We start from the raw sequence: 15,173 nt of genomic DNA, 5'->3' as shown, positions 1-15,173 counted from the left end.
TGACTACTAAACTTTCCCAACAAGAACAGACATACGACAGCAGCTGCCTAACACAATAAACTCTATCATATGGATGACTGATACAGAAGATTCTGCTGAACCATGCACACAGCAGCAAACTCCAATCAACTACAAAGCCCACAGCATTATTCAAGACCACCGAATCGTACAATATCCACGTCTTGATGTTACTGTGGGTTATTGCGTGCTGCAGAAAGCAACGTCAATTTACATCATTGGTTTCCTACTACCTAAAGAACTTACAGATCAAAAAGCATCATTGTCTGTCTGTGTTCAACAATCATTGCATTGCTGTAGCTGGAATCGGTATCACTACAAGGATGAGGGTATGTGGCAAGCCAGCAAAATTAACCGATGATGTTTCACTGTATTTCACTTGTTTTGGAGGATTGGTATTTTGTAGCCCTTAGTGTATTGAAGGATAAAGCAATGGGATTTTGTATTGTATAAGAATAAGGTTGCATCTTTATGTCCTTCCTTCTATGACTCTTAGTTGCACCGCAACGGAGAGGTCATAGGCTTTGAAATGAAATCACCAAATTCCCTGTTTACCTCTGCTCATCTGTAAGTCCCAAAACATCGTTCCTGCTTCATCCAGTTCATGCTCAACTACCGGTTCTCAGAGTGTAGTCATGACCTACTGCCAATGCGACAGTGTTGGCATTCTGCAAGTAGATAAACGACGTGTCAGTCCTATCACATATGATGTGTTACTGTGTTAAAATAAGGAAGTCTAATGCCAGACTTAAAGCTAAGACATTTAATTTCTCATAAACCTTACGGTTTGGCTCATGTACACATTATCTTAAGATTATAGACAGTGAATCACAAACAAAGGTTATTAGAGTGTGACTTCCTGTCTTAAGCTCGTAGAAACAAGTATAAGTAGCTCGTCTCCTGACTTATTTCCTTCTTCTCTTTCTTTCATTCTTTAACACACACACAGGTGTCTATAATCACCATGGAGCACCCATCCGACCGAAAACGTAAGAGAAAGCCTCTTGGTAATATCTTTGGCAACGATCCTCAGCCAACCTCTGACACATCATCTGCAACTCCCTCTAGCCCTTTCAAACGAAATCGCAAGAGAAAGCCTCTTGGTAATCTCTTTGGCAACGATCCTCAGTCAACCTCTGGCACATCATCTGCAACTCCCTCTAGCCCCGTCAAGCGAACCAAGTTGCTAGAAGACTTTCAAAAGTCTGTCCGTCAGAACTGGCCAGCGATGCAAGCCGTCCCGATCACTATCCGTGCTGACTCTATCTACCGTACGTACGCCACCGGACAAGACCCCAAGACTCTATTCGACAAGGCTACACGTTATCTGCAGACCGTGAAAGACAGCCGCACGCCAAAGCAGCAGGCCATCCTCGTTGAACGACTTCATGAATCTATCATTCACGCAATCTTTGGTAGCAACAAGATTGAGAGGGCCGGACTTGGTCTTGATGTTACAGTACATCTCTGTCGCAAGATCTTGCGAGGCGAGCCTGTCCCTGAGATTGAGGAATGCGATCCGCACTACGAATTAGAACTCGCTGAGCTCTACGATCTTGACCACACACTGCACCACGAAAATCGGCAACACGTTCTCCGTGGCCGTCGTGAGATTGTGCAGCATGTGAGAGCCTTCCAGCACATAATTCACCACTTCGTCGTCCTGAGAGAGGATATGACAGAGGATCTCATCAAGAAAACGCACGCCATCCTCTGCAAGGGCGTTTCAATTATCGATCCTGAGTTGCCAGAGGTACCCTCAGAGGAGTACGCTGGGAAGTATCGCGATGTCTGGGTAAGCGCTGGTGACACAACCTTCGTCGCGCCCGAGTTAGTTCCAGCCAAGATGACCGAGATGTGCGCCGACATGAAGAAGGAGATCGATGACTGTGAAGCCCAAGGATCTATCGACCCATTCTCTATTGCTTCCAAGTACTCGCTGGAGTTTGTTCAGATCCATCCCTTCGAAGATGGCAATGGACGCATGTGTCGCATGATTCTAAATGCAATCCTTTTCCGCTACGCCGGTATTGTCGTACCCATTGGAGAACGTGAGGAGGAGCGTGACGAATACCTGGACATCAAGGTACGGGCGTCTGAAAAGATGGAAGGGCACGGAGAGTATGCAACCTTTGTACTGGAGAAGGGAATGACATCAATCAGGTGGTTGAAGCGAAAGCTTCGGGGTAAGAAGAAGTCTTGATATTTGACCTACCGAGGAGCACTGGACGGTTTGGCCACGGGGTATGAGAGAGAAAATCATTAAGTCAGTCTATGTGGTGGCGAGTCATCCAAGAAGGGTGCCCTTAGCAGTATTAAGTCAGTCTATACTACTGAAATCAGACTTCTTAAGCCATTAAAATCATCTTTTCCACTACCCACACATCACAGGTACCTGTGTGACATTGATAAAGAACTGCTCACACTGTCTGTAGGGTTACCTTCCATCTTCTACTTTATCAATCTTGGATCTTGAAATGCCTGTACACGTCACCAGTAAAGCGCAGTAGAAGGTAGTAGGTAGGTAGTTCGTTGAATATGAATCAAGCTTGTGGAAGGTGCGGCGAGCAACCTGCCTCGTGGTCAGGAGAGACGTGCCTTCCTGCACCACGAGCTTCACCGTCCACCGCTTACCTTCCTGACTCCTCTTCATCCACTAGATCTCCCAACAAATTTCTCCTCAATCTCTTCCATACTAGAACTTGACATCTTCACCATCGCCAACCAGGCTTGCCACTCATTTCGTACAAATCACATTCATTCTTCGTTCACTTCTTCATCATGCTCGCCCATCTCTTGATCGTCATCTTTGGCTTCGCCGCCGCCCTTTGCCAGGCAGCCTACAGTTCGCAGCAGCCGTACCCAGAGAAGTTCAAGTACTGGGGATGTGCCACTGTCGATGCCGCCGGCTTTAGCAACCCCGTCCCGCTTCCCAACGGTGTCTTGACTCCTGAGATGTGCCAGGCTGCTTGCATCAACCACTTGTTTGCTGCCGTTTCTCCCACGTAAGTAGCGGGTAAAGACTCCTTCTGACGTCTAGCTAACTCTTCAAGTGCTTGCCGCTGCGGAGACGACCCCAATGCTATCAAATCCATCAATGAAGGATTCTGCAACAACCCTTGCTCCGAAGATCCCTACTCCCCCATGTGTGGTGGAGGCTGCTCTGAGGGTGAATCCGACATCTCGAACCTGTTTGTCGTCCAGGCCGCAGTTATTCAAGCCACCGAAACTCAGACTGAGCTGGGTGATCCGGGGAATCAACCTGCACCAGCCACTGACTTCTTCACTGTCACATCTTCGGTGGTTCTGGTCGCTTCGGCTGCGCTCCCATGGCAAACCTCCCTTGCATCGACTGAACAGGATCAAGTACCCCCGTCGTCACCAGTCACTGTTCAGCAACCCCCCGAGAGCCCCCTTCCTCCGTCAGCTTTTGTCCCAATCGACCCGCCAACTACTTCTCCTGGCGAGCTCCTGGACTCGGCATCAACTTCAACTGCCCAAGTTCCTACCAGTCTCACTTGGACTGAAGACGAACCTCCCACGACCCCGGTAACTGACCCAGAGTCACTCTCAGATGGGTCCGGAATCATGTCGGAGTTTCAAGCAGAATCTCCCACCAGCGAAACTCTAGTGACAGAGACTGGTCCTGTGCCTACCCCTTCCCCAACTGTTGATGAGGTGGGTGTCTCAGAGGCAAACCAGTTTGAGATCTCATTGTTTGTCAGACTGAGTGGATTGCTCTTCATTGCGGTGGTACTCATTTGAGGCTGAACAGCTGGGGACACTCATTAAAGATGGAAGTCTGATATGATGAGTTTGTGGAGACAGTGTGGCAGTATGATGATATCGGTAATATCAAGACTGTTTATGGTCGGTGGATTATGGAGGAATCTTTTTGTAAGACAGAGCAGAGATTAAACGAATCTCAGAAGCATCGAGCAGCTGGAGTCAAGCTGTATGAACTCAGGTTGACAATGATCATCAAATGGAATGATAATTCATAAATGATGCATACAAATTCATTATTTTTATTTAAGCAAACCCTTGTTTCTTTATCAATTATTGAGATTGAACTCGATCTCCGTGCAAAATATCGAGACACACAAGCACAGGGTAAGTACTCCAATGATCTGACGTAAATCTTAGAGGTGAGCTGGCAACCCCACTGTAGCTCCAAGCGTGCGACGCCAGAAGTGGCGGGGTTACTTGACAGCAGAGCAAAGGTCGGTCGACATCTCCCCTACACCTACATTTCAATTTTATAGACAAAATGCAGTCAGGAATATCAGGTACGCAAGATACGGGCTCTACTTGAGGGTCCGAACTAACTCTTGCAGCTTCTCAGGAGCTTCAGAACGAGTTCAACTCGTTGCTGTCGTCGACCGGCACCTTTGGACTCCTCGCAACCATCGAGAAGGAGTCCATGGTCCCTATCACCACGATCCCCTCCAAGTCGAGCTCTTTTTCTGATAACCTTTCTGGTCTTGAGCCTCACCTCAAGCCCGATGTCGCTCTATACATTATCCTTCGTCGTCACGAGGATGCTCCTCGATTCATAGCCATCACCTACGTCCCCGACTCGGCAAAGGTGCGCCAAAAGATGTTGTTTGCTTCTACTCGCTTGACCTTTGTGCGAGAGCTAGGCACAGAGCACTTCCGGGAGACCATCTTTGTCACAACGCCCGAAGAGCTGAGTGTTAAGGGCTTCGAGAAGCACGATGCGCATAACAAGTTGGCTGCCCCTCTCACCGAAGAAGAGCAGCAGCTGGGCGAGGTCAAGCGTGCTGAACAGGAGGCTGGTCAGGGAACGGGACACAAGGCTATTCATCTGAGCAAGAACTTTGCTATGCCCATCTCCGACGAGGCCATTGCTGCTCTGAAGGAAGTTGGCGAGGACGGCGGTCGACCTGTGACGATGCTGGTTAGTAGTCCAAGTTCTATTCTAATCTCTTGCCGGAAACTAACCGCTTATACCCAGAAAATTAACCCCTCGACTGAGAAAGTGGAGCTCGTTCCCGAGGCACCCACGCCGAGCGGCATTTCAGAACTGACAAAGGCCATCTCGTCGACCGAGCCGCGGTTCACCTTTTACCGCTTTACCCACACACACGACGGTGCCGAGTCGAGCCCCGTTCTCTTCTTCTACACCTGCCCCTCGACGCCCGGCAACAAGTCCATCAAGTTCCGCATGATGTACCCCCTGATGAAGCGTTCCGTCCTCGACGCCGCCGAGAGCCAAGCCGGGCTGACGCTCGAGAAGAAGTTTGAAGTTGAGGACCCTAGTGAGATTACCGAGGAGTCGGTCTTGGAGGATTTGCATCCCAAGACGGCGTCCCGACAGGGCTTTAGCCGCCCCAAGCGACCTGGTCGATAGATATATGAGAGTATGAGATTGTTACGAGAATGCCCTTTTGAATAAAATAAATAAATTTGTGCTCAAAAAAGGTGTGCAAGAAAGGTGTTGTTAAAAAAGTCAATTGTCCAAACTACAAATGCTGGTATTTATCCAAAGATGCATGCGCGCAGTAAGAACATAGCCGCCCGTCATTCCTATGCATGGTATATCTTCCTCTATACTTTTGATCCTCTCCTGTTGCCTTTCATGTACAATTGTTTGCCATTTGCATTTCCCCAGTGAGTTAAAGTGTGAATAAGTAGATCCCTGGTGTCTCGTGATGGCCGGACGTCTGCATCCCTCTCAACAGAGGAATCTGCCGAGAATAGATTGGGACAGATGTTTATGTTGATTCCAGTCGCTTATAACCATTTACTCCTCATACTTGCCTCCGACAAGAGACAGGTTACTTCTCTCCATCTTATCCTTGAGGAACTCGTAGACTGTAAAGGTGACGGCCTGACCAGGAGCAACACGCATAATTCGAGGTGTGATACCCTTGTACAAAGCATAGAATCCCTCTTCCCTAAATAAAAGTCAGCATATTTTCAAGTTTTCTTCTCAGTGTCAAACGTACTTGAACATTTGGGTAGTAATTCGAGTAATACGAGCCCAAGCACTAACTCCAGGCTCAGCACCTCCCCGTTGCAGACGTGTCTTGATAGTATCGATGGGAGCGTTACTCAGAGGACCCATAGCACCCGACACAAGACCGCACAGGGTGGTCTGGTAGTTGGGCAGGTTAGTGTTCTCATACTGAGGCTGGGCCTTCTTCAGCCAGTCCTTGAAGTAGCTGTAAGCAGTAAAGTTGACAGCCTGGTTAGAACCCTGCCTCAGAGCCGTCAAGCTCACACCGCGGTACAGCGCACCAAAACCCTCTTCCTTAACGACGGTGTAGAGCGCGTGAGCAGCGTTGCGGTACTTGGGAACATCGAGGGGATCCGCCATGGAGTGGTGTTGCGCCTGAAGACGGATCTTGATGACCTCCATGGGTGTCACGACGCAGACGGCTTCCGTAACACCGGCAGCCAGACCAGCAATAAAGACACTCTTGCCGGACACGGCGCCCGTCTCGTCGGCGAGGAACTGCTTGTACTTTTCAAACGAGGTGAAGCGGATGGCCATCTTGGGGACAATTCCCGTAAAGACAGCGCCGAGACCCTTGTACAGGCCGAGGGGCGTCTCTTTTGCGACGATGGCGGCGCCGGTTTTCAGGAAGCCGCGCTTAGGGGCTCCTGGTTGACGAGCGCGTCTTGAGAGCTGCATGCGAACCTTGATTGTGTCTTTACATGTCTGTTAGTTTTTTACTTTCTAGGTTTGCGCCGTTTGGCGCATTCCGAGGTTCTTACCGAGGGGATGGCAGACGAGAGCTTCCATCATACCAGCACCACCACCAGCTGCGATTGAAGTTAGTTTTTGATCGGTTTATACCTTGAATGGATCATAAGGCCGTTGATTTTTAATTTCTGACGTACCAATAAGGTTAACAGCCGCAGAGGGCGGCGCCTTTTTGCCATTGCCGTTCTTTGAAGCCATTGCGACAGATGTGATTCTTTTGTAAGAGATATTGCTATTACGCCGAGTCAAGTAATACAGAATAATACAGTATAGAACAGAGAGAGGTCGCGTGGGTTATTGATTTATTCGAAAGTCCGAGAGCTTGCGCCGAGTCGTTTTAGAACCGAGGTTGTTGGTGGATAGCTTCGAGACCAACGCTAGGAGAGAGAGAACAAGAGACCGGAAGAAGAAACAAGACTAACAGAGAAGAAATGATGGGGAAGAGGGGAGGGAAAGGAACAATTTAAAGAAGAAAGTAGATTGATGGCATATGAAGAAGAAGAAGAGAGAGAGACAGACCTTGTCGGTCATGGACCGAGCTGTTAGTTTTAGGTGTTAGCTCTCTTTTTTCCCTTTATTTACACACCTTTTTTTGAATGTCCGGAGAAGAAACCCCACATTTGACCGGGGGAAGAGAGAGTTGGAGTTTGGGGGTGAATGGAAGATGGAAGGTATCGGAGATGGTTGCGGTAGATGTCGTGCTATGTATGTTTAAGTGTAGCTGTATATTACAAGTTTATGAACATGGCCATCAAGTCAGCCGTGTGCTGTTGAATACCTGTGCATATACATATCTAATTCTGTGCACCTGTAGACAATGACTGCTTAGGTACTAAGGTCGATCTCTCATCTCACACCCTCCCCATCATCAGAAGCTATTTTCCACGTTCTCACATGCAACTGCCCTAGCTCAGTAGAGTAACAGTAAAATCTTCAAGGACTCCAACAGCTCTGACGTCGGCACAAACCTACACCTCATACCGAGACCCTTTACCTTTTACCCTGAGCCCCACTACTGGTCCGGGCAGGCGGAGGACCGGGGTAGGGAACCACGATCCATGCGGCCGAGACGTACAAGTTTGTTGATGTTGATCACGAGGAGGAGAGTAGAAGAGAGAAAGATGACTCAGTAGTTTCTAGGTGGTTGTTTACAGAGTCAGTTGCTGTCTGGTGTAAAATACAATACAAGATGACGTCGGTACGTTGCCGACGAGTAGCCGAGCTTGTGATATTGCGGGGTCCCGTCTGTAGTGTTTCCATCTCGACGGATAGTACAGAGCATAGGGAGTTACCTTTAACTTACTCTATTCAGTCATGAGATCGAAATAGCTGACAAACACATGCTTATTCTAATATAAAGTGAACCTCTTAATTATATAAGTTGTGTTACTTGCAGTAATAGAACATTCATCAGTTCATTAGTTTTCGTATTCTCCAGTCAAGACACCTCCAAACATCAACCAATCATCAACGTTCCCCCACAGTCAACTAATACTCCTAAATAAATTCACACCCTCTCCAAATGTCTATTGACAATAAAGCGTACGGCCGAGATTTGCCGAGGTCTGTATCCAACTCAGCGAGCCTCTATTAAATTTCCAAGTAATTCATCCACCTCGAATTATATATATATCTTCTAAAAATATGCCGGAAATACGATACCGGACACAAAGACGAGTACTCCACAGACAACACCATCCGGTAATTATATTCCAGTCTTTACGGATATAAAGTGCATAAGACATTAACCACTGCTACATCTCCTAAGCCGCGGAAAATTGCTTTACTCAAACAGTCTTCAACTTGATTCCGTTCTATTCCGATCAGATTCGACATGATCCCAGATCCGATACTATCCCAGACCCGATGCCCGTCCCATGTCCCCGTTAATTAATTATATCGACTCGGAACTGAAGCTCGGAGATTCGGACATCCACTCGCGGAGCCGTTTCCGTTGAAAACTGTAGCCGAACCGGCCTCCGCTTCCGCAGAGTTGTGACTCTTTGGAACCCCCAAACTCATGAATTCCAGAGATACACACAGGACTTTGATATCACGGGTTAAAGATTGTTTTCAGTAAACACTATTTGCTGTTACTTATACTGTTACTGTTACTGTTGCTATTGCTGGCTGTTTGTTTTAAGCGTATGACTTGATTGCCATACGTGAATCACAGACGCTCTCAACTGTGGATGAAAAATAGATAATTATGTCGTGATTCATTGCAATGTCTGCTCTGATTCACAGCAGCTTGCACCAATTTTCTCACCAGAGACAAACGGCCTCCTGACGAGGCAGCGGCTCATGCCCTGGCCGCAGGGCCAGGCGGCGTCGTCCGTGAGCTTGGTGTCTATGATCGCAAGTAGAGCGCCTCCAACAAAGCGGGCTTATTGGACATTTTGTCCATATACCGTCGGATTCCCTTGCTGTCCACGACTGCGTCATGGGAAACAATTCCTCATGTAGAGAGCCAACGTTGAGCCACCTGGCCGCCGGCCCCTTCGCCCCCCGGATGATGTCTGGCACTGAGATCATGGTCGGGGTCGACAAACCCCGCGGGTCATATCAAGGATCTCAATGATAGGGGACGGAGCGAAGCTGTCTCTTGGACAGTTTCTTTCTCACATATGTGTCCATTTGCTGCCCGTGATGGAGGATGTGTCGTAAGACACTGGTGATCAGTTTCACGCTGTAATCTTCCTTTTGGGCGTCGGATGCTTTCACTCCCTCTTTGTCACCCTTGTTCTCCTCTTCCTCAGTCAGATCCTCTGGTATAGATCACTGCTGAATGCTGGAGCGTATCAGTGCGGCGTTGTTGAGGGTAGTTCAGCTTGGATGATTATCTCGCGATCTCTTTGGCTCTGATCCCCCACGAAGGCGTAGGAAAAACCCCCCCGCGTGGATTCAAGGATCAAATACAACCCCGTCGTCGTACGGTATCAGGCGACGCCGAAAGGCTTCGCCAATATGGAGTTTCATGGTATCTCTAGTAGAGATCAGATGGGACACTCCTTGGACTAAGAAGCAGGAAGCACCTAGCAAACCTACTCACTTCGATCGTGGGGGTTGGTGTTCTGGGACCGGAACACAATCCCTCTCTATTCTATACAGGACTTTCTGCATTCTCCATGATCAGCATCTTCATTTCTTGTGCCTCATGCAGTACAGACTACGTGACAAAAAGTACAGGCGTGTTTTGTGGTTATACCTTGATGTTTGTTTGCTGCTCCTCTGATCCCAGTAAACAGGACAAAAAACACTGACTCACTACTGAGCCATAAACTTTGGTTATACGTATATTTCAGGACCCAAACTTTTAGAAATATCTTTTTATATAATAGTCCAGAATTCCGTGGTCTTACTTACACTTTGAACTTGTAACCATATTATATTGTACGAACTACGTGGAAGCAGCTCCCTCTACATTCGGGTCCCTCTTATACACACCATTGACTGCCAACGCCCATGAGCAGCTGCGAGTTTGAGGCGCAGACTCTTCCAAGGACAAGAACAGCCCCGAATACGGCGACCCTGTGAATGCTCACCTGGAGATCAAGACACCTGCTCACGAAAGGTAAGAGGCTATTAGTGCGCCGGAATGCAATATATAGGATCACGGAGATCTGGGTTCGACTACAACACACCCGATGACTTCTTCAGTGGTGCCTTTTACCAGTTTAAATTATATCCTATTTTCCCCTACTACTATATACTACTCCCCCGCCTCCCCCAAATTCCTCGCCGGCCCACACTCCACAACTCGGCCTCTATCAAGCCTCAAACACCACGTCGCATCCTGGACTGCCTCGAGCCGGTGCGCAATCGTAATCACAGTACTCTCCTTGAGCTCCTGCCTCAAGATCCTCTGCACCGTCGCCGCGGTACCCCGATCAATCGACGCCGTCGCCTCGTCAAGAATCACAAGCCCGCTTCGTCGCAGCACAGCTCTGCAGATACCCACGAGCTGTCGTTGCCCCTGACTCAGGTTCTTGCCCCCCGCGTCGATGCGAGAGTCGAGAGCCCAGTCATCCCCAAGGACCCGCTGGATAGCGTTGTTGCATTCCTGCTCGGAAAACTTGGTTTCCGGGTCGATGTTGTCGCGGAGCGTGCCGGGGAACAGAATCGGGTCTTGCTGGATAAATGTGACGCGGTGACGCAGCGCTGTGCGGTCTATGTTCGCGAGGTCGATGCTTCCTATTGTTACGGAGCCTGAGGCTGGTGCCTGTGTCGCGAGGAGGGCGTTGGCGATGGTTGATTTGCCGGATCCTGTTCGACCGAGGACAGCGCACGTTGAACCGCCGGGAATTTCGAATGTGACGTTGTCTAGCACAGCTGGAAGATCGTCGGCGTACTTGAATGACATGGAGTTGAAGCGCACGCTATCACACGGTCTTGGCCAGTCCTGGGGTGGTTCAATATCACCACTTGGTTCCTCAGGGACACGCTTCAGTGCATCTACTCGTTCAAGCGACACAGCGTCTAGTTGCAGAGCTGCGAACTTTTCGCAGAGTTGTTGAACAGCTACCATGGCGATGTTGGTTTGTGTCAGAACGAAACCAACCGCGCTGGCTGGTGTACCCATATATACCATTGAAAGAACGAGGATGGTCCGCATGATGGCTGAAGACATACCCAGTCGAAAGTCCAGCCAGAACGTCATGCTCCAGAAGAAATGGTCGTGTTTCTGAAAGTCGTCGACTGCTTCCAAGTGCTTATCCTGGAAACGTTCTTCAACTTTGAGAGCACGAATAGTGACGAGTCCATCCTGCATGACTCCAATGTTGGCGATGATGGGGGTGAGGTAGCGCATTTCCATTCGGCGGAGACAGCGCGAGGCGGGTACATATATACTATAAAAGTACGAGAAGAGAATCCCGACGACAAAGATGATGAGAACGAGAAAAACTTGGTGGGTCATGATGGCGAAGAGACTTAGGGCGAGAGCAATCATGTTATATACGAATGCCTCGAGTGGTGCGAGAATACCACCATCAACCATACCCATGTCGGAGATGAGGCGGTTCTTCAGCTGGCCTGTTGGCGTGGTATCATGATATCGAAAAGATGCCTTGCTGACTCTGTCGATAGCAATTTTGAAGAGAGTTTTAGCAGCGCGGATGCTGATAGACGCGAGAAGGACCTGAGCGGCAGCATACGCTACCACCTGAGCGATAGAAAGTCCAGCCAGAACATACAACCACGGCCGAGGGTGTTGGCTAGGGTTAGGAAGACCCCAGTAGTTACTAGCAATAATCCCTTCAAGACCTGCAGATTCATGACCCCAAGCTTCAAGCAGTCTCGCACGGGCAATATCGCAGTACCGAGAAAGGCCATAGAAACAGGCCAAGAGAAACCATAGAATCCATCCCCCTGCACCCATGTACTTTTTATAAATAGAGAAAGGAATGGCTCCCGTCTCTGTGATCTGCTCAGGAACGTCTTTGGCTCCAGGGACATCTTCAGCGTCGTGTTCCTGTGTCGTTTCGTGTTGCTGGACATCGGTAGAAACAGAATTGACATGGTGGGGATGCTCGAGTTCTTGATTTAGCTGTTCTCGCGTCAAGACATGCGCATAACCGTCTTTGATATCAACGACTTGATCAGCGTGTTTAAGAACAAGATCATCCCGATGAGTGACGAGTACAATGTTTCGACCCTGCGCAAGAGGTCCGCGAAGGAAGTGCTGTACAATGTAGCTCGCTGTGTCGTGATCTAAAGCTGCAAGGGGATCATCCAAAAGGAGAATCCGGCACTTGCTATAGACGGCTCGCGCAAGAGCAACACGCGCCTTTTGACCTCCCGAAAGACCAATACCCGCTTCTTCTAGTTTCGTCTTATCGGCCAGAGGAAACGTCATGAGGTCAGGGAGTAGGGCACATGCGTTGAGAACACTTCGATAACGCTCTTGTTCAAAGGGTTCGTGGAAGAGGATGTTGTCTCTGATGGATTTGTTTTGCAACCAAGGGAGTTGCTGCGCGTACGCAATTGGCTCATCAGCTCGTGAAAAGACACCACTGCGATGTTCTAGCTCGTTGAGAATTGCCAGTAAAAGACTTGACTTTCCAGAGCCGACTTTTCCTCGGATGACATTTAATCCTGTTGAGAACTTGAGAGTTAGGTCCTGCAGAACAAGATGGTCGGTAGCAGGGAGCGAGAACGAAGCATTAACGAATTCGATATCGCGATCTTGCGGGCCACTGAATGCGTCTTGATCCCTGTCTGGTTCAGACATGTATTTGTTGACACGCTCGACAGGAATAGTACACTTCCAGACTGCAGAGATGAGATCGAAAGCCTCTCTAGTGCTCGCCTCAAGTTGTGCAAATAGCTGGAGTGAAGGCCAGATGACATCGTTTGGGAGTCCACGGCCGAGAATAAGAGTATACAGACAAATACTCGCAAAAGGATAGACGGCACCGCCAAAGACATTGATGGTCGAGATAGCAGCGTTGACAATCGAGATATGAAGTCTCTTCCTCATCTCGACGTCCCGAAACCGCAAGATCCTATCGCGCCACGACGATGTCCAGCCGTTGAGCTTGAGCGGGCGACTAGCTTCAACAAAGTGCGCAACAGCCTGGGCTCGTCGATCAGAATGAGCTGTTCTTTGACGCTCCAGCTTAATGACCTGTCGGACAAGAAGGGAATTGCATGTAATGAAGATGACCATGAAACCAAAGCCCACGCAGGAAGGCCAGCCCATGATGTCAATAAGATAGTATATGGTGACAATGACTTTAATGGGCGTTGCGACCACGCGTGCGAATTCCCAGAATCGTTGGGATATCTCATAGGTATCCCCGCGGATGAGGTTGACGACTTTTGCGTTGGAAGCTTGATGGTCTTGAGATGGCTGCGATACTGACTTTGGCTTTTTACGTCCACGACATTGTTGAAAGAATTTAGACAATTTTCCAGATTTGTTTGAAGGATCTGTTTCTTCACCAGAGGGATCCTTCTCCGTCATTTCAGATCCTGGTACTGCTCTCGTGAGAAGCTTCCCGAAGAGGCCGATAAAGGTCTCTCCACGACTCCTTTCGTATGCTTTGCGCGAGTACCATCCCGAAGACGTCCTTGCGATCTGACGAATAGCGTCGATGGAGAGAATAACCATACACCACAGACCAGCTTCTTGAGGATCACTCTTATCGAGAGCCTGATACAGTTTACTCGTGAGCCGAAGGTTGGAGACTTCAGCGACACGTTCAACAATGGCTGCAAAAGTCGATATAAAAAGATCCAGCCCGTTGGCCTCGATGAGACACGGTAAAAGTTTGCCCTTGAGTGTGCGGAAAGCCATGTAAAGCCTCCAGTGCTGAAACTCGTATGGCAACTGCCACACGTGCTCAACGCCAATCTCGCTGTGGCTGGCGATTTTGGAAAGAGGGTTGACCCAAGTCATGGTCCAGAACTGGAAGAGCGTGAGGTTGTCTTCTGGGCTGCGGACTTTGTTCGACGGAGCGACTTTGGTGTTTCCGATATCCAGAGAGCCCCAGAATGGATTGCGAAGAGGCATGTTTCCGATGGTCAAGATAGCCAGAGCCTCGAGAATAAGGTGAGCAATCTGGAAGATGGTCATCGAGCTAGTCTTGAAGCTGAGATACCAAATTGCTTGGAGTACAAGTGCAGCCGCCATCATGAGTGAGTACTGCACCAGCAGTAGCTTCGGCGCTCGAGTCGGAAGATCGATAATGGTGAGAAGCGTCGTTACCGTCCATGGCACAAGTCCCATAAACGAAACCTTTTGGTGAGAGTGGACAATAGCACAGCTAATAGCAAAACCCAGCCCAACAAGAGAAAGAAAAATAAGACAGAGCGTCCAAAAATTCCATTTTCTTTCCTTTGCGTGAAACGGTGCAGATTCTTGAGCAAACGGTTTTAACCAGCGGGGAGTTAAGCTCAGCAACGGTTTTCGGCAGAGGTAAAGTAATAGTATCGTGCATGAGATGATGTCGAGGCCGAGCAATATGCTCATCTCATGTCTCGGCCATGACTCGGGCCATTTTTGATAGAGGGGCTGCAGGCCAGAAGCTGTCGGTAAGTTGAAGAGCTGCTTCGAGAAGCTGGCGTGGTAGAGGTCTACAGCTGCCATAATGGCCCTTTCGCCAGAGTTTGTGGCTCGGACGTCAAATTTGGCTCAAGGTTGACGGTAATACTGAATAAGGTTCTTAGCTCATAAGATTTGTGTTGTCGGATACATAAATGGTGGTTGTAAGATTGGTCGGATACAATGCCGATGAGTATGAGTTGATAAAGTCGCCGAGTTGATGAGAAGTTTTACTTGAAGTATACAATGGAGATAGAAAAGAGATATACAGTCGAAAAGAAGACGAGTTGATATAAACAAACACGGATATAGATATACAGACAGGAAAGGCGGCACCTACAAAGTGTTTGTAATATCGGGGCTGGGCGATTCACA

At 48.7% G+C, this 15,173-nt stretch overlaps 5 protein-coding genes across 5 annotated transcripts; 3 read left to right on the top strand and 2 right to left on the bottom strand.

The window, feature by feature from the left end:
* Window positions 1-982: 982 nt before the first annotated feature.
* Window positions 983-2,221, top strand: FGSG_12939 (uncharacterized protein; the record flags this gene model as incomplete). Its single annotated transcript, XM_011327879.1, has 1 exon — window positions 983-2,221. The coding sequence occupies one exon, from the start codon at window positions 983-985 to the stop codon at window positions 2,219-2,221; it is 1,239 nt and encodes a 412-aa protein (XP_011326181.1).
* Window positions 2,222-2,750: 529 nt separating this feature from the next.
* Window positions 2,751-4,024, top strand: FGSG_12938 (uncharacterized protein). The gene is made up of 2 exons (XM_011327878.1): window positions 2,751-3,023; window positions 3,072-4,024. Exons 1-2 carry the CDS (start codon window positions 2,800-2,802, stop codon window positions 3,781-3,783), a joined length of 936 nt encoding a protein of 311 aa, XP_011326180.1. The 5' UTR covers window positions 2,751-2,799; the 3' UTR covers window positions 3,784-4,024.
* A 255-nt stretch (window positions 4,025-4,279) lies between these two features.
* On the top strand, window positions 4,280-5,526 carry FGSG_12937 (uncharacterized protein). The gene is made up of 3 exons (XM_011327877.1): window positions 4,280-4,307; window positions 4,356-4,939; window positions 4,997-5,526. Exons 1-3 carry the CDS (start codon window positions 4,289-4,291, stop codon window positions 5,390-5,392), a joined length of 999 nt encoding a protein of 332 aa, XP_011326179.1. The 5' UTR covers window positions 4,280-4,288; the 3' UTR covers window positions 5,393-5,526.
* FGSG_06566 (succinate/fumarate transporter) lies at window positions 5,481-7,279 on the bottom strand. The gene is made up of 4 exons (XM_011327876.1): window positions 6,889-7,279; window positions 6,763-6,810; window positions 5,991-6,696; window positions 5,481-5,939 (listed from the first exon to the last, which is right to left on the bottom strand). The coding sequence occupies exons 1-4, from the start codon at window positions 6,947-6,949 to the stop codon at window positions 5,786-5,788; spliced, it is 969 nt and encodes a 322-aa protein (XP_011326178.1). The 5' UTR covers window positions 6,950-7,279; the 3' UTR covers window positions 5,481-5,785.
* A 2,575-nt stretch (window positions 7,280-9,854) lies between these two features.
* On the bottom strand, window positions 9,855-14,843 carry FGSG_06565 (uncharacterized protein; the record flags this gene model as incomplete). The annotated part of the gene is made up of 7 exons (XM_011327875.1): window positions 9,855-9,920; window positions 10,020-10,033; window positions 10,118-10,125; window positions 10,199-10,312; window positions 10,396-10,417; window positions 10,502-11,320; window positions 11,384-14,843. 7 exons carry the CDS (start codon window positions 14,841-14,843, stop codon window positions 9,855-9,857), a joined length of 4,503 nt encoding a protein of 1,500 aa, XP_011326177.1.
* Window positions 14,844-15,173: the final 330 nt, after the last annotated feature.

This window comes from Fusarium graminearum, chromosome 4 (assembly GCF_000240135.3).
Source record: "Fusarium graminearum PH-1 chromosome 4, whole genome shotgun sequence".
In the NCBI taxonomy this organism is placed as follows: Eukaryota; Fungi; Ascomycota; class Sordariomycetes; order Hypocreales; family Nectriaceae; genus Fusarium; species Fusarium graminearum.
Note: the sequence above shows the minus strand (reverse complement) of the source record. Positions and strands in the feature narration are given on the sequence as shown.